Source organism: Ranitomeya variabilis, chromosome 2 (assembly GCF_051348905.1).
Source record: "Ranitomeya variabilis isolate aRanVar5 chromosome 2, aRanVar5.hap1, whole genome shotgun sequence".
Classification (NCBI taxonomy): Eukaryota; Metazoa; Chordata; class Amphibia; order Anura; family Dendrobatidae; genus Ranitomeya; species Ranitomeya variabilis.
The window spans coordinates 242335495-242355400 of NC_135233.1; the positions used below are offsets into that span (position 1 = coordinate 242335495).

The following is a 19906-nucleotide window of genomic DNA, read 5'->3' on the forward strand; positions in this document are numbered from 1 at the left end:
TTAAGAGTCTCCTCTTTCCTCCACTCATTACCTGTAGTAATGGTACCTGTTTAAACTTGTTATCAGTATAAAAAGACACCTGTGCACACCCTCAAACAGTCTGACTCCAAACTCCACTATGGTGAAGACCAAAGAGCTGTCAAAGGACACCAGAAACAAAATTGTAGCCCTGCACCAGGCTGGGAAGACTGAATATGCAATAGTCAACCAGCTTGGAGTGAAGAAATCAACAGTGGGAGCAATAATTAGAAAATGGAAGACATTCAAGACCACTGATAATCTCCCTCGATCTGGGGCTCCACGCAAAATCCCACCCCGTGGGGTCAGAATGATCACAAGAACGGTGAGCAAAAATCCCAGAACCACGCGGGGGGACCTAGTGAATGAACTGCAGAGAGCTGGGACCAATGTAACAAGGCCTACCATAAGTAACACACTACGCCACCATGGACTCAGATCCTGCAGTGCCAGACGTGTCCCACTGCTTAAGCCAGTACATGTCCGGGCCCGTCTGAAGTTTGCTAGAGAGCATTTGGATGATCCAGAGGAGTTTTGGGAGAATGTCCTATGGTCTGATGAAACCAAACTGGAACTGTTTGGTAGAAACACAACTGGTCGTGTTTGGAGGAAAAAGAATACTGAGTTGCATCCATCAAACACCATACCTACTGTAAAGCATGGTGGTGGAAACATCATGCTTTGGGGCTGTTTCTCTGCAAAGGGGCCAGGACGACTGATCCGGGTACATGAAAGAATGAATGGGGCCATGTATCGTGAGATTTTGAGTGCAAACCTCCTTCCATCAGCAAGGGCATTGAAGATGAAACGTGGCTGGGTCTTTCAACATGACAATGAGCACACCGCCAGGGCAACGAAGGAGTGGCTTCGTAAGAAGCATTTCAAGGTCCTGGAGTGGCCTAGCCAGTCTCCAGATCTCAACCCTATAGAAAACCTTTGGAGGGAGTTGAAAGTCCGTGTTGCCAAGCGAAAAGCCAAAAACATCACTGCTCTAGAGGAGATCTGCATGGAGGAATGGGCCAACATACCAACAACAGTGTGTGGCACCCTTGTGAAGACTTACAGAAAACGTTTGACCTCTGTCATTGCCAACAAAGGATATATTACAAAGTATTGAGATGAAATTTTGTTTCTGACCAAATACTTATTTTCCACCATAATATGCAAATAAAATGATAAAAAAAACAGACAATGTGATTTTATGGATTTTTTTTTCTCAGTTTGTCTCCCATAGTTGAGGTCTACCTATGATGTAAATTACAGACGCCTCTCATCTTTTTAAGTGGTGGAACTTGCACTATTGCTGAATGACTAAATACTTTTTTGCCCCACTGTATATATATATATATATATATATATGTACACAGACCACACATATATGTCCTGCGCTGGTGTGAGGCAGCCAGGTGGTGACGTATGGAGTGTGTGCATCGGAGGAGCCCCCCGGTCCCCCTGGCTCCCTTCTCCAGTCCCCGGTACCTTACCGCTGTTGATGTAGCGGATCTCCACCGCCCGCCGCACCGGCTCCGGCTCCCCACAAAAGGAGAACACGTCGCACATGGAGGCGGCCATGATGGAAAAAGGAAGTGACCTGTGACCCGGAAACAGCTGATCGGACGGCAGGTCACTTGATAGAGGCATACCGTCTATATTATAACAAACCGGCCATTCAAAACTGCTGCGCCCCCCCCCCCCCGCAGGACAGTGCCCTCCACCCCGCAGGAGAGCACCCCCCCACAGGAGAGCACCCCCTGCGGCACATCTGACTGCAGGGGGCGGCGCCGCGCTGCCGCCCCCTGTTTTGAGGGACTGGATGCCGCTTGAGGTGAAGTGCTCAACTTGCCTCATTACAGCGGTGCCACTGTTCAGCACTTATCTTATCCGAAAGGGAGGTTGGTGAATGATGGGATCGACCCAGAGCTTTGTTCCGTTGTTTATATGTCGTTTGATGAGGCTGCTAGGTGGGTGCGGAGTTGTGGCAGGGGGGCATTGTTAGCTAAGACCGACATTGAGTCTGCTTTCCGTTTGTTGCTGGTTCACCCTGATAGCATGAGGTTGCTAGGCTGCTATTGGGACAGCGGGTTTTATGTTGACAGATGCTTGCCGATGGGCTGCTCGCTGTCGTGCGCTTATTTTGAGGTCTTTAGCTCCTTTCTGGAATGGGCAATACGGGATGTGTCTGGTTTGGATTCTGTGATTCATTATTTGGATGACTTCCTGTGCATAGGGCCGGATCAGTCTCAATGTTGTGAGGTCCTTTTGAGGACGGTTGTTTGGATAGCTGAGCGGTTCAGAGTTCCATTAGCGCCGGGGAAAACTGAGGGTCCGTGTATGAGTTTATCCTTCCTTGGCATTGTTATCGATTCAGTGAAATGGGAGTTTAGGTTGCCTGTTGACAAGGTGCTTGGTTTGAGGAGCGAGGTGGCACGGGCCAGACGCTTGAAGAAATTGCCATTGCGTGAGGCGCAGTCGCTCCTTGGGAAACTAAATTTTGCGTGTAGGATTATCCCAATGGGGAGAGTTTTTTCATGCAGGTTGGCTAGTGCGACGGCTGGGGTTAGCGCCCCTCATCATTTTGTTCGTTTATCGGCGGAACACAAGGCCGATTTGGAGGTTTGGGACAGTTTTCTGGCTTGTTACAATGGGCGTTCTTTGTTAATGGAGGATGTAGTGGGGAATGCCAACTTGGATCTTTTCACTGACGCATCGGGTGGTATTGGTTTCGGGGCCTTTTTTAGAGGCCGATGGTGTGCTGCCAGGTGGCCGCATGAATGGTTTGCAAATGGATTGGTGAAGAACATTACTTTGCTGGAGATTTTCCTGATTTTGGTGGCGGTGCATTTATGGAGCAATGATTTCCGGAACAAAAGGGTCCGTTTTAATTGTGATAATATGGCAGTTGTTTGTGCTATTAACAGTTTGACTACATCCTCGCCCCCTGTGATTAGGGTTCTTCGCCAACTGGTTCTGTCTTGTTTGTCCATGAATGCTTATGTTATGGCATCTCATGTTCCTGGTGTTCAAAATTGCATTGCCGACTCTTTGTCTCGTTTTCAGTGGGAGCGTTTCCAGTTGCTGGCTCCGGAGGCCGAGGAGACAGGGCTGGAATGCCCGGGGGAGCTTTGGAGCGTGGTGTCCGGGCTGCGGAACCTCTAATTCATGCATCCTTGGCTCCCAGTACGTGGTCGGCTTATTGGTCGGTATGGAGTTCTTGGGAGGGTTGGTTGGCATCGTGCGGGGTTGCCAATACGGGCCAGGATCAAGTTGGGGCTTTGCTTCTAAGGGTTGAGACATGGGGCGGATCAAGGATGGTCGGCGGCTAAGGTCGACAGGATAATTGCAGCCTTGGCGTTTGGTTTTCGGCTTAGGGGTTTTCACGATTTGACAAAGTCCTTTTTGGTGAAGCAAGCGGCGAAGGGGCTGAGAAGAGCATGTACCCGAGGTGATCGTAGGCACCCGGTGTCGTTTGAGATGTTAGAGCAGTTGGGTGCACGGCTGGCTAATATTTGTGTTTCCAGTTTCGAGGCTGCCTTATTTTGTCTAGCTTTTTCCCTTGCCTTTTTCGGAGCTTTGAGAGTTGGGGAGCTTGTGTCACCTACTACAGTTCGGCAAGGGGGGCTTTGGGCTGGGGACGTTTTGGTTACCGGGGGGTCCTTACAATTCTGGATTCGGAGGTCTAAGACGGATCAGGAGGGACGAGGTAAAAGGGTGGTATTGGGTGTTGTTCCGGGTTCCAAAATGTGTCCTATCTGTTGTTGGCAGGTTTTTGATAGTTTTCAACCGAGCAGAGACGGGCCTTTGTTGCGTCACGAGGACGGGTCTTTTCTTTCCAGATTTCAATTTGTGGCGGTTTTTCGGCAGGCATTGGTGGCCATCGGTGTTGACTCTTCCAGGCTTGCCTCTCATTCTTTTCGTATTGGGACTGCTACAGAGGCAGTGCTGGGTGGTTTGGCTCCTGCAGTAGCACAGAGAATAGGTCGGTGGGAGTCTGGCCGTTATCGGAGTTATGTTAGGCCTTGAGAGGCGTCGGCTGATCGTTTGACTCTTGTGTTTTCTTTGCACATTTTTAAGTTGTTTGTATTTTTCAGGTTCAACCTCGCTGTTGGTTTGGATTGTTCGCCACTCCTACGTTTATTGGGGCACGAAGCGGGCAGACAACCGACAGGATGGAAGACAGCTCGGTTTTTCCAGGGAAGTGGCCGTTATCAGGTGGTTAGGTTTTCGGGGCTTGGGCTGGAACAGGGTTATGCAGGAGGTGCATAACGGAGTTCGTTTGGACAGGCCGCCTGATAGCTTGGTGTTGCATGTTGGGGGAAATGACTTGGGAGTTCGCCCTTGTCGCGAGTTGATTAGAGACATCAAGCATGATTTACTTAGATTATGGGTTTCTTTTCGGGAGATGTCTATAGTGTGGTCGGAGATTGTTCCGCGGAAATCTTGGAGGCATGCTAGGTCGGCGGACAAGGCTAATAAGGCCCGCATTAAAGTGAATCGGGCTGTGTCTGGTTTTGTGGTTCGGAATGGGGGCCTGGCAGTTCGTCATTTTGAGTTCGAACGTGGAGGTGACGAATTTCTTCTGGGCGATGGTGTCCATCTGAACGCCGTGGGCAGTGATTTGTGGGCCCTGGGGCTGCAGACCGGAATTGAAAGAGCCATAGCGGTTAAGGGTGGTGGGGTCTTGGGTACTTGAGGGGGGTCAAGTACTCTCGTTGTGGCGGTGGGAGGGGTCCTTGGAGTTGGTGCTAAATTGGCCTGGGGGATCCATCGGGATATGGATTCTTCAGTTGTGGTAAGTTTTGGTTTCGGGTCTGGTGATTTGGGGGAGTCTTGGCAACGGTGGACCAGATTCCTAAGTTGGAAGTGGCAATGGTAACCCTTCGGGGTATCTTTGGTGCTCTCGAGCCAGTGGGGTAACGGCTGAGAGTAAACTATGGTTGGTTTTCTGTCCACTAGTTTATCCTATGGTTAACACCAGATTTTTAGCTTATTTTACTGTTATATGTTTGTTTGTGTATAATAAAGGCCTCTGTGGCCAATTATATCCAATTTTGGAGTCATGTCGTTATTTTGGGTTGGGGAGAGGGTCAGAGACACATGGGAGGATGCTCATTACCTGGGTATCGACAATACCAATGTCATGATAATATTGCAAATGCAGGTGCAGGGATTTCAGAAAGAAACATCAGACATGGTGGACAACAACTGCTTTGTGTTTCTACAGGTTCATAATACTGCTGGTGCTGATGCAATTCCAGCAAATGTCTCCTGGAGCTGGAAAGACACATAAGCCAGGCAGCTAATCATCGGTCACTACTGGACTGCTTCATTGTCCCTTCCTTCAGACAAAATCAAAGAACATCAGAAAGCAGCAGTGGCTTTCACTTTTTCAGGTTAGTAGCTTCGTAAAAAAAAGTGAGAGTGAAGCAGCACATTAAAGGCTCTATATTGGCTGTAGGGCTCATGTGACAAAACACCATGTAATCCCTGGGGGATCCGTCACTAATGTCAAAAGTAACTCTCTGTGCACATACCATTAAAGCAAGGATGGGGAACCTCAGGCCGCAGGGCCATAACCTCGATGACCTTTTATCAGGCTCCCGAGCAGATTCTCAGGGACCGCATTCTTGGGCAGGGGGCTGTATATTGAGCTCATTAATTTCTTCTTGCTCTGTTAGCACACACATGCAGTGTTCACTACTGAACACGGAAGGGCTTGCAATGAAAGATTACGTCCTGAAACCATAGTCAGGATGTACTTTGTGGACGGAGTTTGTACGACCCCCGAAGGATGGTATAAATATACAAATGGCCCTTGGTTTAAAAAAAAAAAAAAAAAGAAAGATTACCCACATCTGCATTAAAGAAAAACTGAGAATTTTTCCAATTCACTCTTGGCTTTGACTTCAAAAACCCGTACGTGGAAATCTAGTTACAGAAGACGTCCACACATTAAAGGAAAAAGCTAATAGGGATCCAGATCAGCAACAAAATTAACATGGGTTATATAGATTTGCTTACCCATGCATTGCAAAGGGTAAGATACACAGACAGAAGAGGCCCCTTGCAAGACCAGCATATAGGCCCTTTGCAGTCTAATTGTATGTGCACACGTTGCGGATTCTCTGCGGATCCGCAGCGTTTTTTGCAGTGCAGAAACGCTGCAGATCTGCAATTGATTTACAGTACAATGTAAATCAATGAGAAAAATAAAAATGCTGTGCACACTTTGCGGAAAATCCGCTGCGGAAACGCTGCAGTTTAAAAGAAGTAGCATGTCACTTCTTTTTTGTGAATCTGCAGCGTTTTTGTACCCATTCCATTATAGAAAACCGCAGGGGTAAAAAAACGCAGCAAATCCGCCAGAAAACCGCAGCAAAAACGTACAAAAAAGCGCTGCGGAAACGCACAAAAAACCGCAGGTGCGTTTTCTGCCAGGAGAGACAGAATCCGCACCAGAAATTCCTAAGCAGAATCCTGCACGTGTGCACATAACCTAAGACTATATGCACACGTTGAGGAATGGGGTGCAGAATTTTCTGCGCAAAATCCGCATCTCCTGGCAAAAACTGCAGGTGCAGATTTTCCGCGGATTTTCTGCGTTTTTTACCACTGCTGATTTCTAAAATGGAAGGGTGCAGAAACTCTGCAGATCCGCACAAAAGAAGTGACATGCACTTCTTTTAAATCCGCATCGTTTCCGTGCAGATTTTTCCGCACAGCTTTTTTTTTTCCCATTGATTTACATTGTACTGTAAATCACAGTGCGGATCTGCAGCGTTTCTGCGTGGAAAAATCCGCTGCGGATCCGCACTTAATCCGCATCGTGTGCACATAGCCTAAGGGTATGTGTCCACGTTCAGGATTGCATCAGGATTTGGTCAGAATTTTATGCAGGTAAAATCCTGACTAAATCTGCACCTGAGGTCACTGGCAGGTCACCTGCGGTGTTCTTGCGTGTTTTGCTCATTGTAAGGACATGCTGTGTTCTTAAAAGACGGGCTGCATGTCCGTTTTCGCGGGTGTGCCGCATGCGTCTTTTAATGTATAGTGGAGACGGGATTTCATGAAATCCCCTCCACTATGCTGTAACATCTGGACGCTGCGTGTTTGACGCTGCGGCTCAGCGCTGCGTCAAACACGCAGCGTTTCCTGAACGTGGAAACATACCCATAGGGTATGTGTCCACGTTCAGGATTGCATCAGGATTTGGTCAGGATTTTACATCAGTATTTGTAAGCCAAAACCAGGAGTGGGTGATAAATGCAGAAGTGGAGCATATGTTTCTATTATACTTTTCCTCTAATTGTTCCACTCCTGATTTTGGCTTACAAATACTGATGAAAAATCCTGACCAAATCCTGATGCAATCCTGAACGTGGACACGTACCCTTAGGGTATGTGTCCATGGTCAGGATGGCCGGCGGTATCGTTGGAGCGGTGAAGCCGCTCGGCGCTAAGCCCCGCCCCCTTTCTGGGACGCGATGATGCCGGATGTGTTAACTGTACACATCCGGGATCATCGCTCTCTCCCATAGCGCCCTGTGATATGCCTTGCGGGTACGCTGCGTCCCCGCAAGGTGTACGGACATGCTGCGATCTGAAAAGACGCGCAGCATGTCCGGAGTCGCAGGGAAGACGGATGCGGGTTTCCACGCATAGTGGACACGGGATTTCCAAAAATCCCCTCCACTATGCTGGAACATCTGGACGCTGCGTGTTTGACGCTGCAGCTCTGCACAGCGTCAAACATGCAGCGTTTACTGACCGTGGAAACTCACCCTAAGGGTACATTTCCACTGCCGAGAGACAAATCGGTCCGTAATCTGGACCGAAAAAACGGATGTAACGTATGCGATTGTCATGCAAGTGCAATGCGAGTGCAATGCGATTTTTAATCGCATCATCCGTATGACATCAGTATGACATCCGTATTGCTGTCCGATTTTTACGCACCAGTGTCCTTTGAAAAGCCGGCAAATCAGCGCCGTGTACAGTAAAATCACACTGACAGGTTAGAATAGAGTAGATATATGCACATAGAATGTGTGTATATACATATATATATGTCAGTGAGACACCTATATATGTATATTTATATTTAATGCAGCGCTAGATAGCATAAAAGCCGCTAATTCAATTGCCGGCTTTTGCTCTCTCCTTCACAAACCCGACATGATATGAGACATGGTTTACATACAGTAAACCATCTCATATCCCCTTTTTTTTTGCATATTCCACACTACTAATGTTAGTAGTGTGTATGTGCAAAATGTGGCCGCTGTAGCTGCTCAAATAAAGGGTTAAATGGCGGAAAAAATTGGCGTGGGCTCCCGCGCAATTTTCTCCGCCAGAATGGTAAAGCCAGTGACTGAGGGCAGATATTAATAGCCAGGAGAGGGTCCATGGTTATTGGCCCCCCCGTGGCTAAAAACATCTGCCCCCAGCCACCCCAGAAAAGGCACATCTGGAAGATGCGCCTATTCTGGCACTTGGCCACTCTCTTCCCACTCCCTGTAGCGGTGGGATATGGGGTAATGAAGGGTTAATGCCACCTTGCTATTGTAAGGTGACATTAAGCCAGATTAATAATGGAGAGGCGTCAATTATGACACCTATCCATTATTAATCCAATTGTTGGAAAGGGTTAAAAAACACACACACACATGATTTAAAAGTAGTTTAATGCAATAAACACAGCGGTTGTTGTAATAATTTATTGTTCTCTCAATCCATTAGGAAACCCTCGCTTTGAAAAATAATAAACGCACAAGATACATACCTTCTGGTGAACCGTCTCGTCCCACGAAGTAATCCATCTGAAGGGGTTAACTAATATTACAGGCAGGAGCCCTGCTAAATGCAGCGGTGCTCGTGCTTGTAATTCCCCAGCGAATGAATGAAATGTAGGTCATTGACCTACATTTCCTTCAGTCGCGGTGATGCGCCCCCTGGTGGATGTCCTCATATGACCTGGAGCGTGGGAAAAAGTTCCCAGGCTGCAGTTCATGAGAACATCCACCAGAGGGCGCCTCACCGCGACTGAATGTAAGTATAGATCCTGCTTTCCTTTCAGCACCCGGGGATTACAGGTACGAGCCAGTGGTTTATCGCAGCTCGTGCCTGTAATATTAGTTAACCCCTTCAGATGGATTACTTCGTGGGACGAGACGGTTCACCAGAAGGTATGTATCTTGTGCGTTTATTATTTTTCCAAGCGAGGGTGTTCCTGATGGATTGAGAGAACAATAAATTATTACAACAACCGCTGTGTTTATTTCATTAAACTACTTTTAAATCATGTGTGTGTGTGTTTTTTAACCCTTTCCAACAATTGGATTAATAATGGATAGGTGTCATAATTGACGCCTCTCCATTATTAATCTGGCTTAATGTCACCTTCCAATAGCAAGGTGGCATTAACCCTTCATTACCCCATATCCCACCGCTACAGGGAGTGGGAAGAGAGTGGCCAAGTGCCAGAATAGGCGCATCTTCCAGATGTGCCTTTTCTGGGGTGGCTGGGGGCAGATGTTTTTAGCCACGGGGGGGCCAATAACCATGGACCCTCTCCTGGCTATTAATATCTGCCCTCAGTCACTGGCTTTACCATTCTGGCGGAGAAAATTGCGCGGGAGCCCACGCCAATTTTTTCCGCCATTTAACCCTTTATTTGAGCAGCTACAGCGGCCAAATTTTGCACATACACACTACTAACATTAGTAGTGTGGAATATGCAAAAAAAAAGAGGATATGAGATGGTTTACTGTATGTAAACCATGTCTCATATCATGTCGGGTTTGTGAAGGAGAGAGCAAAAGCCGGCAATTGAATTAGCGGCTTTTATGCTATCTAGCGCTGCATTAAATATAAATATACATATATAGGTGTCTCACTGACATATATATATGTATATACACACATTCTATGTGCATATATCTACTCTATTCTAACCTGTCAGTGTGATTTTACTGTACACCGCGCTGAATTGCCGGCTTTTCAAAGGACACCGGTGCGTAAAAATCGGACAGAACTCGCATGGTGCGAGTGCTGTGCGATTTTTTTCTCGCACCCATTGACTTGCATTGGCGAGTCTCGTCCGAGACTCGCAGCAAATCGCAGCAAGCTGCGATTTTTTTCTCAGTCCGATTTCGGCCGAGAAAAAAAATCGCAAATGAAAAGACACCTATTGAATAACATTGGTCCGAGTGCAATCCGATTTTTTATCGGATTGTACTCGTCCGTTTTCCTCGCCAGTGGAAATGTAGCCTAAGAGTAAAGCTCCACCTGCTTTACATGTCGAAATGGGCCCCTTACCTCTTGGGCCTCAGTGGCAGCTGCACAGGTTGCACTAATGGTATGTGCACCTGATTCACAGCAAAAAAAATGTAGTGAGAAATTACCACTGATCCATTTCCACAAAGAAAGTATTTGTGTGATTCTGTTATATGGGTAAGTTCAGACAGAGCTATTTTGCTTTTTTTTTTTACTACATTGGAGACAAAATTAGTGTTATAAAACTCAGCCAGCCGCAATGGGGAAAAAAAAAACACATTGTGTTCAAGTCATTTTTTTCTACGTGGAAAAAAAAGTGACACAAACTCTTGACATGGGAAAATGCACCATGTATGACTTTGAAATGAAAAGGAAGTAGAAAAAAAAATGCTTAAAAAAATGTGCTGACCGTATTTTTTTTTCTAGTGCTGTCTGTGGAAAAAAAAAACCTGAAAGAACTTGGTCCAATGTTATTCAGTAGAGAGGTTTAGATTACGGTACTTTTTCCCCCACTTGGAGATTAAACCTATGTATATAAAAAAAATGCAGTATGCACTAGTCTCTTCCAAAATTCAGATGAGGCTCGCCTATTCGAATCCATGGGTCTGCGAAAAAATAAAATCCCTATATGGATGAACTCTGTACACCATCTGATGTTTAAGGCTACATTGCAATTCTTAGCATAGGAAACTGTGCTAGGTCTTCTAAGTTTTATTCACTGCTGATATTTAAAAACAGCGGTCATGCGGATGGAAAACAGATGACATTTTTTTTTCTGGATGAAAATATTTTTTTTTTGTAAGCTCATTTGAACAATGCCTTAACCATAGTAATGACAAGCTTGATCCATGCTTCACTTACATGGTGTAAGATATAACAGTATATATATAATACTAGAAGTTACAAATGTATCATCAGCAGCCACAAGGTAAGCACACCGCATAAAAATAATAAACTCACCTTGTATAATATTATATTGCAGGTTTGTCCAAATCCGAATCTGAGCCCCATCCAGAGTCCTGGAGGTTTTGCAAAGTAACCTCATGTGATCCCCTGGCTCTTCACAGGTGCAGCAGTAGTATAATTACAACATGGAGCCTGCTGTAATGGAGATATCGCTCTCCTTCTAGACTTTACCTTCATTATCTTGTAAAATAGATCTCAATTTTTTCTCCACTGTTTGGTAATGAAAATGCTACATAATTTGTCATTTAATCTTATCAGTAATGAATACAATAGATTCCCCTGCCCCATGTAAAAGGTGTGCGCTGTACGAGTCTTACCACCGGTGATGGTTTTTAAAACCGTGTTGGGAAAAACATGCCCTGTGAACAACTCTAAGTTACACGTTTTACATTGAAATCAGTACAAGGTGATGTTTGAATAGTCTTTTTTTTCTGCAGAAATTGCTTATTTTCTGCAGCAAAAAATTCACATGTAATCATAATCTAAGGGCACGTTTGTACAGTGCTTTTTTTCTACAAAATGTGCACAGAAAAAAAAGCAACGCTTGTAATACGTATTGTATTCATTCAATTATACAGTAAGGTGTGCCATGTTCTCGGTGCATTTTTGCTTCAGTTAAGATGCGGTTGGAGGTTATATAGGTGAACATGATGAACATGACATAGTTATGCAGCATCAAAAACTTAACAAAAACTCATTGTGGGAAAATAACCTAAAGCCACATACACACATTAAGTATTTGATGAGCTTTTTTTTTGTAAGCCAAAACCAGGAGTGGGTAAAAAATGCAGAAGTAGTGCATGTGTTTCTATTATACTTTTCTTCTGATTGTTCAACTGCTCCAAATGCAATTATACATTTTCTGCTGTGATTATCATCCACAGTTTGCCCTATGCAGTTATTTTTTTTGCTTCTCTTTTCCTTATCTCCATTGACTTCAATGGAGAAAATCACACAGAATTGAAAACTGCATGTAAAAAATATTTAGAGATTGGCATGACTGTAAGAAAAATCTGTGTAGACGGTCTGATTTTGCTATGGGTTACTATAGCTTTGTGCTAAATGCATGTACTAAATGCAGATTTTGCTGCAGAGTTCACCCTATTCATTGCAACTGATAAAAACCACAACGAAAATATTCTTTAGGTTATGTGCAGACGTGGATGGAACCTCTGCGGATTTTTCCGCACCTGTTTTTAGAAATTCGCAGGTAAAAAGCACTGCGTTTACCTACAGATTTACTGAGGATTTTATGCGTTTTTTGTGCGGATTCCAACTGCGGTTTTACACCTGCGGATTCCTATAGAGGAGCAGGTGTAAACTGCTGCGGAATCCGCCCAAAGAATAAACATGCTGCGGAATAAACACGCAGCGTTTCTGCGCGTTTTTTTCCGCAGCATGTGCACTGCGGATTTTGTTTTCCATAGGTTTACATGGTACTGTAAACCAGGGCCGGACTGGCCATAGGGCACTTCTGGCAAATGCCAGAAGGGCCGGTGCCAGTGGTGGGCCGCTCAATCCGCCGCCCCCGCCGTCGCATTCAACTATACCGGCGTATAGACGCCGGTACAGTTGAATGCAATGATGGAGGAGAGAGCGTCTACAGACGCTCCTCTCCCATCATTCCCCGCTCTGCCTCTGACACTGCGGGTGCGCGATGACGTCATATCATCGCGCACCTGCTGTGTCCCGGGCAGACTGCAGCTGCTGAGACAGGAGCAGGAACCAGGAAGCAACGCTGGGCACGAGGAGAGGTGAGGAGAGTTTTTTTTTTTTTGGACTGTGGGGCCATTCTCGGAGGAGGTGAGGGGAGGAAGAGAAGAGATGTGGGCTGTATATAGTTCTCTGTGGGCTGTGCTCTGTGCTGTATACTGCTGTGGGCTGTATATAGTTCTCTGTGGGCTGTGCTCTGTGCTGTATACTGCTGTGGGCTGTATATAGCTCTCTGTGGGCTGTGCTCTGTGCTGTATACTGCTGTGGGCTGTATATAGCTCTCTGTGGGCTGTGCTCTGTGCTGTATACTACTGTGGGCTGTATATAGTTCTCTGTGGGCTGTGCTCTGTGCTGTATACTACTGTGGGCTGTATATAGTTCTCTGTGGGCTGTGCTCTGTGCTGTATACTGCTGTGGGCTGTATATAGCTCTCTGTGGGCTGTGCTCTGTGCTGTATACTACTGTGTGCTCTGTGCTATATATAGTTCTCTGTGGGCTGTGCTCTGTGCTGTATACTGCTGTGGGCTGTATATAGTTCTCTGTGGGCTGTGCTCTGTGCTGTATATAGTTCTCTGTGGGCTGTGCTCTGTGCTGTATACTACTGTGGGCTGTATATAGTTATCTGTGGGCTGTGCTCTGTGCTGTATGCTACTGTGGGCTGTATATAGTTCTCTGTGGGCTGTGCTCTGTGCTGTATACTACTGTGTGCTGTATATAGTTCTCTGTGGGCTGTGCTGTATATAGTACTCTGTGGGCTGTGCTGTATATAGTACTCTGTGGGCTGTGCTGTATATAGTACTCTGTGGGCTGTGCTGTATATAGTACTCTGTGGGCTGTGCTGTGTATAGTACTCTGTGGGCTGTGCTGTATATAGTACTCTGTGGGCTGTGCTGTATATAGTACTCTGTGGGCTGTGCTGTATATAGTACTCTCTGGGCTGTGCTGTATATAGTACTCTCTGGGCTGTGCTTTATATAGTACTCTGGGCTGTGCTGTATATAGTACTCTGGGCTGTGCTTTATATAGTTCTCTGTGGGCTGTGCTTTATATAGTTCTCTGTGGGCTGTGCTGTATATAGTTCTCTGTGGGCTGTGCTGTATATAGTTCTCTGTGGGCTGTGCTGTATATATTACTTTGTGGGCTGTGCTGTATATATTACTTTGTGGGCTGTGCTGTATATATTACTCTGTGGGCTGTGCTGTATACTACTGTGTGGACTGTGCTGTATACTTCTACGTGGGCTGTGCTGTATACTACTGTGTGGTCTGTGCTGTATACTACTGTGTGGTCTGTGCTGTATACTGCTGTGTGGTCTGTGCTGAATACTGCTGTGTGGGCTGTGTTATCTACTACGCGAGCTGTGCTATAGTATGCAGGCTGTGCTGTATACTATGCGGTTTGTGCTATATAATATGCGGGCTTTGCTATATACTATGGGGAGTATATTATATTCTATGGGGGAGGCCATGTTATGTACTATGTGGCTGTGTTATATACTATTGTGGGGGTATATTATATTCTATGGGGGAGGCTGCGTTATATACTATGGGGGGCTGCATTATATTCTATGGGGGGCTACATTATATATTATGGGGAGGTGGGCTGTATTATATTCTATGGGGGTTACATACTCTGGGGTGGCTGCATTATACTCTGTGCGGTGGCTGCATTATACTCTGGGGTGGCTGCATTATACTCTGGGGTGGCTGCATTATACTCTGGGGTGGTTGCATTATACTCTGGGGTGGCTGCATTATACTATATGTGGGCTGCATTATACTGTATCGAGGACTATGAGGAATACGTTATACTATATGAAGAACTATGGGGTGCATTATACTATGGGAAGTGAATTGTACTACATGGATGACTGTGGCGGTGCATTATACTATATGGAGCACTATGAGGATTGTATTATGCTATATGGAGGACTATGAGGATTGTATTATGCTATATGGAGGACTATGAGGAGTGTATTATACTATGTGGAGGACTGAGCAATGTATTTTAATATATGGAGGACTATAGGGAGTGTATTATACTATATGGAGGACTATGGAGCACATTATAATATATGGAGGACTATGGGGTGTATTTTACTAAACAAGTAAAATGCTGCATATTCGGATTGTTTTTGCTGGAACAAAAAGCCTTGTTGTCAGCAGCACATTGCCAGTGTAAACTGTAGATGTGCTGCTGAAAACATGATACTGTATGGTGATCTATTAGTGATCGTTCTGTCTCATCATTATTCCTCAGCTGGTGGAAAGAGGCCGGGAAACAAGCGTTGAACAACTTCAGTATTGTCGATCAAACTCGTTTAGCGGCCTGAACTCAGCGCACGTAAATACAACAGAAAGGCTTTTGTGTGATGTGCAATATGTTAGCATTTGGGGACCCATTTTAAACTTTGCCTAGGGCCCCACTTTGCCTAAAACCGGCCCTGCCTACAAGTGTACAAAGATATTACACAGTCACCATGTGACAAGTGGGCCTGTGTAACTTCAAATGCCAGGGCTGAATTTTAGTCCCAGTCCGGCCCTGCTGTAAACTCATGGAAAACAGCTGCGAATCCGCAGTGTCAAAACTGCTGCGGATCTGCAGCGTGTGCACATACCCTTAAAAAAGTTGACACAGATTTAAAAATCCAGAGTGCAGGTCAATTTTCACACTCAAATTTGCAGCATGCGGATAACATTTCTTAACCACTTTATGGCCAAGCACATTTCATTTTTTTTTGTATATGACTGTAAAACATACAATTTTTGCATAATTTTTTTAAATGATATCCCAGATGTTATTTTTAGGCTATGTGCACACGTTGCGGATTTACTGCGGATCCGCAGCGTTTTTTTCCGCACAGAAATGCTGCAGATCCGCAAGTGATTTACAGTACAATGTAAATCAATGGGAAAAAAAAAGCTGTGCTAATGGGGTGGAAAATTCTGTGAGGAAACGCTGCGGATTAAAAGAAGGAGCATGTCACTTCTTTTTTGAGGATCTGCAGCGTTTTTGTACCCATTCCATTATAGAAATCCACAGGGGTAAAAACGCATGAAATCCGCACAAAATCCACATAAAAAATGCATCAAATCCGCACCTGCGTTTTCTGCCAAGAGATGCAGAATCCGCACAAAAAATTCCAGAGGCAAATCCGCAACGTGTGCACATAGCCTTATACTTTCCTTTTTTTCATCTTACCTTAATCTTATATGTTGTTCCGCTTTCCATAAGTGCTCATTCAGATGTCCGATTTCTTGCTTATGAGAAAATAGGACTGAATTTTGAGAAAATAGGACTGATTATTTTGATCGGACTCTGATCAGACTTTGATCAGAGTTTGAATCGAGTGTCAACTGATTTTCTTGTACCTGGAGAAATTAAAAAAGAAAAAAAGTTTACACCTTCTCCATTCTGACAGTCCGTGAAAATCGAACAGCACTTGCAGTCTGATTTTTCCACTCACATGTTGACTTGCAATGCAGATTTTGACCCTTGGATAAAAATTGTATTTGCCTCCGTGATTTTCCATACAGCTCACGGTCTGCAAAAAATCACGGACATGAGAATGGCCTCATAGACCACCGCAAGTACGAGTGCTATCTGTGAAAATCATGGAAATCACTCATTTGCAAAAATTGAATGTCTGAAAGAGCCCTAAGGATTATATTTTTTGATACAGGTTTATTTTTTTTTCGACTGGGTTTGGGCTTGTAACAACAACTTAGATGCCTTATTTTATTTGATTTTTTTGATAAGGGATTATTTCAATATTCAAAAAAATTTTTATTCCCTGTGACTGCTGCTGGTATATTAGCCCCAGTTACAGGAGATATTCAGTCTCCTGGCTACGTAAAAGAATTAACTTAAGCTACGATCCCACAGTGAGCTTTTAGTGCGTTTTTGACCCTGTGTATTTTTGCTGCATCAAAAATGTAACATCTTACAGTTCAAACAAAGTGGATGGGACTTATAGAAATCTCATGCCCACTGTACTTCTTTACTCAGTGTAAACTGTCCTGCAGTGTGTGTTTAAAATCCGCAACATTTCAACTTCTCCTGCAAGTGCGCTGAATTTTAAGTGGAGATTTTCCCCATAGACTTGCGTTTAAAGGGAACCTGTCACCGGAATTTGGCGGGACCGGTTTTCGGTCATATGGGCGGGGTTTTCAGGTGTTTGATTCACCCTTTCCTTACCCGCTGGCTGCATGCTGGCCGCAATATTGGATTGAAGTTAATTCTCTGTCCTCCGTAGTACACGCCTGCGCAAAGCAATCTTGCCGTGTGCACGCGCAGTATGCTTTGCCCAACTGCGGGCAAAGCCGAAAAGCATTAGTGCGCATGCGCCGGCACACTATGTCCCGGAAGTATTTTGCTGTGTTCCGGGACATAGTGCGCCGGCGCACTATGGTGACAGGTTCCCTTTAAACAGGTGACAGGTTCCCTTTAAATGCAGAAAAATCCACAGGTAAAAAACACATGTACAGTTTTAGTGGTTTCCATGGCATTAAAAAATGCATGTAATCCACACCTAAGTATATCAAGTTCTGTAAAAGCCAAATACAAGGCAGTTCTTTCATGTAGACCCCTCAAAGTGACTTCAAATGTTATGTGATCCCTAAAAAGAAAGGTTTTGTAAAATTTGTTGAAAAAAAAATGAAAAATCACTGGTCAACTTTTAACCATTATAACTTCCTAGCAAAAAAAAAATTTGGTTCCAAAATTGTGCTGATGTAAAGTAGACATGTGGAAAATGTTATTTATTAACTATTTTGTGCGATATGACTCTCTGATTAAAGGGCCTAAAAATAAAAAATTTTAAAATTGGGAAACTTTCAAAAATTTCTTCACATTTCAGTATTTTTCACAAATAAACGCAAGTCATATCGAATAAATGTATAATATATGTCACAAGAAAACATTCTCAGAATCACCAGGATCCATTGAAGCGTTCCAGAGTTATGACCTCATAAAGTGACAGTGGTCAGAATTGTAACAAATTTGCCTGGTCAGGAAGGTGAAAACGGGCTTCGTCTCAAAGAGGTTAAAGAATGACACATCAAAACATGACAAAAGATGTAACTACTTAAGGTCATGGGATTTTTCAGAACCCATGACATCACCATGGAGAGAGGGAATTCAACCTTCAAGCATATGAAACCTACAGAATGAAAGGATGGTATCTTTCCCTTGCATCAGTTGGATTACAGAGCACAAGAGGACCTCATGTGGTTACTACAACAATTCCATCATCAATACCATAATTCCTTAGACACCTTGTGACTTCCACAAAAAATAAAACAAAGTGTGCTCACCCATACGTGACGGGAGGAAGTATGAGGGTGCTGCCATGGGTTGTGAAAAATCCCGTTACTGGTAAGTAATTATGTTTTTTTCTCTCACCCATGACCACACCATGGAGAGAATTACAGAGAATTTGAATTCGAGGAGGGACCACAGCCTGCAGAACACTTCTCCCAAATGGTGAGATCAGAGGAGGAAGCCAGATCCAACCTATAGTGCTTATAGAAGTTTGCGTGAGAAGACCATGTTGCTGGCTTACAAATTTGCTAAAATGGAAACATCCAACTTTTTAGCCCGGCAGGTAGCCGCTGCTCTTAACCCTGCTGGAACAACATTCCCACTCACCGAGTAGGCTAAACTGATGGCCCTCCTAATCCAGCCAGCTATTGTACATTTTGATGCTTTAACGTCCATTGATGGGCAGAGTCCGTCATTAGACGTCTCCCTCCGTTTGATGCGGGCTCCGCCGATTCACCCGCGGCTGTTAACATGTTAAATGCTGCTGTCAAACTCTGACAGCAGCATTTAACATGCACATGCAGGAAGCGCGTCATTACCTCCTCCCATCAGCGCATGTGTCACATGACAGCGGGTCGCCGTTGTGTTGGCATGACAACCCGGGGTTTGCTTCCCAGTGGACGGCGCTCATAGCAAGTGAGGTATTCTTCAGCTGTACATGCAGTTGATCTGATCATCGCCTGCATGTAGCAGAGCCAATCGCGCTATAGCAGCTTCTAGTCTTCCATGGAAACTATTGAAGCATGCCAAAAGTAAACAAAAAAAGTCTTTAAAAATATAAAAAAAATAAAAGTTTAAATCACCCCCTTCGCCCCATTCTAAATAAAACAATAAAAAAAATCAAATATACATTTATTTGGAATCAAGTGTTTCAGATCTATCAATATAAACTAAGAATTAATCCAATTGGTAAACAGTGTAGCGAGAAAAAAATCGAAGCACCAGAATTACATTTTTTTGGTTGCTGCAACATAGCAATAAAATGCAAGATCGGGCAATCAATAGATCATCTACATAACAAAATGGTATCAATAACGTCAGATCGACGCCCAAAAAATAAGCTCTCACCCAGAGCCCGAAAAATGGAGACGCTATGGGTCTCGGAAAATGACAACATTTTTTTTTTACAAACATTGGAATTTTTTTTTCACCACTTAAATAAAAAATAACCTAGTCATGTTTGGTCTCTGTGAACTCATAATGACCTGGAGAATCATAATGGCAGGTCAGTTTTAGCATTTAGTGAAAATAGTAAAAAAAATCCAAAAACAATTGTGGAATTGCACTTCTTTTGCAATTTCACCGCATTTGGACTTTTTTCCCTCTTTTACAGTACATTATATGGTAAAATCAATGGTGCCATTCAAACGTACAACTCGTCCCGCAAAAAACAAGCCCTCACATGGCCATATTGATCGTAATTTTAAAATCCTGAATGCCTAGAATTAGGCATTGAGGACCTGAAAATTACGTCACGGCTTGCTGTGATTGGTCGCGTCGCGGTCACATGGGCGGCACGCAACCAATCACAAGCCGTGACGTAATTTTAAAATGCGCGCGTTTCCTGCCTCCCGTGACGTCACGGCTTGTGATTGGTTGCGTCGCCCATGTGACC

At 44.5% G+C, this 19906-nt stretch overlaps 1 protein-coding gene across 9 annotated transcripts in view; it reads left to right on the forward strand.

Moving 5' to 3' along the window:
* Nucleotides 1-19906, forward strand: part of LOC143805244 (uncharacterized) — a 120051-nt gene that overhangs the window by 91315 nt on the left and 8830 nt on the right. For 2 of the 9 annotated variants that reach the window (XM_077284309.1, XM_077284310.1), the window contains exons 2-3: nucleotides 5240-5408; nucleotides 11273-11357. The exons of 1 other annotated variant lie outside the window; for it this stretch is intronic. Coding sequence is in view for 2 of the 8 variants with exons in the window: in XM_077284306.1 (XP_077140421.1) it covers nucleotides 18306-18345 (40 nt within the window). In the remaining 6 variants the exon portion in view is untranslated. Of the gene's footprint in view, nucleotides 1-5239; nucleotides 5409-10334; nucleotides 10468-11272; nucleotides 11358-17985; nucleotides 18013-18036; nucleotides 18454-19906 lie in introns of those variants that run through there. 6 more of the 9 variants (XM_077284313.1, XM_077284311.1, XM_077284308.1 and 3 more) reach the window with 6 other exon arrangements.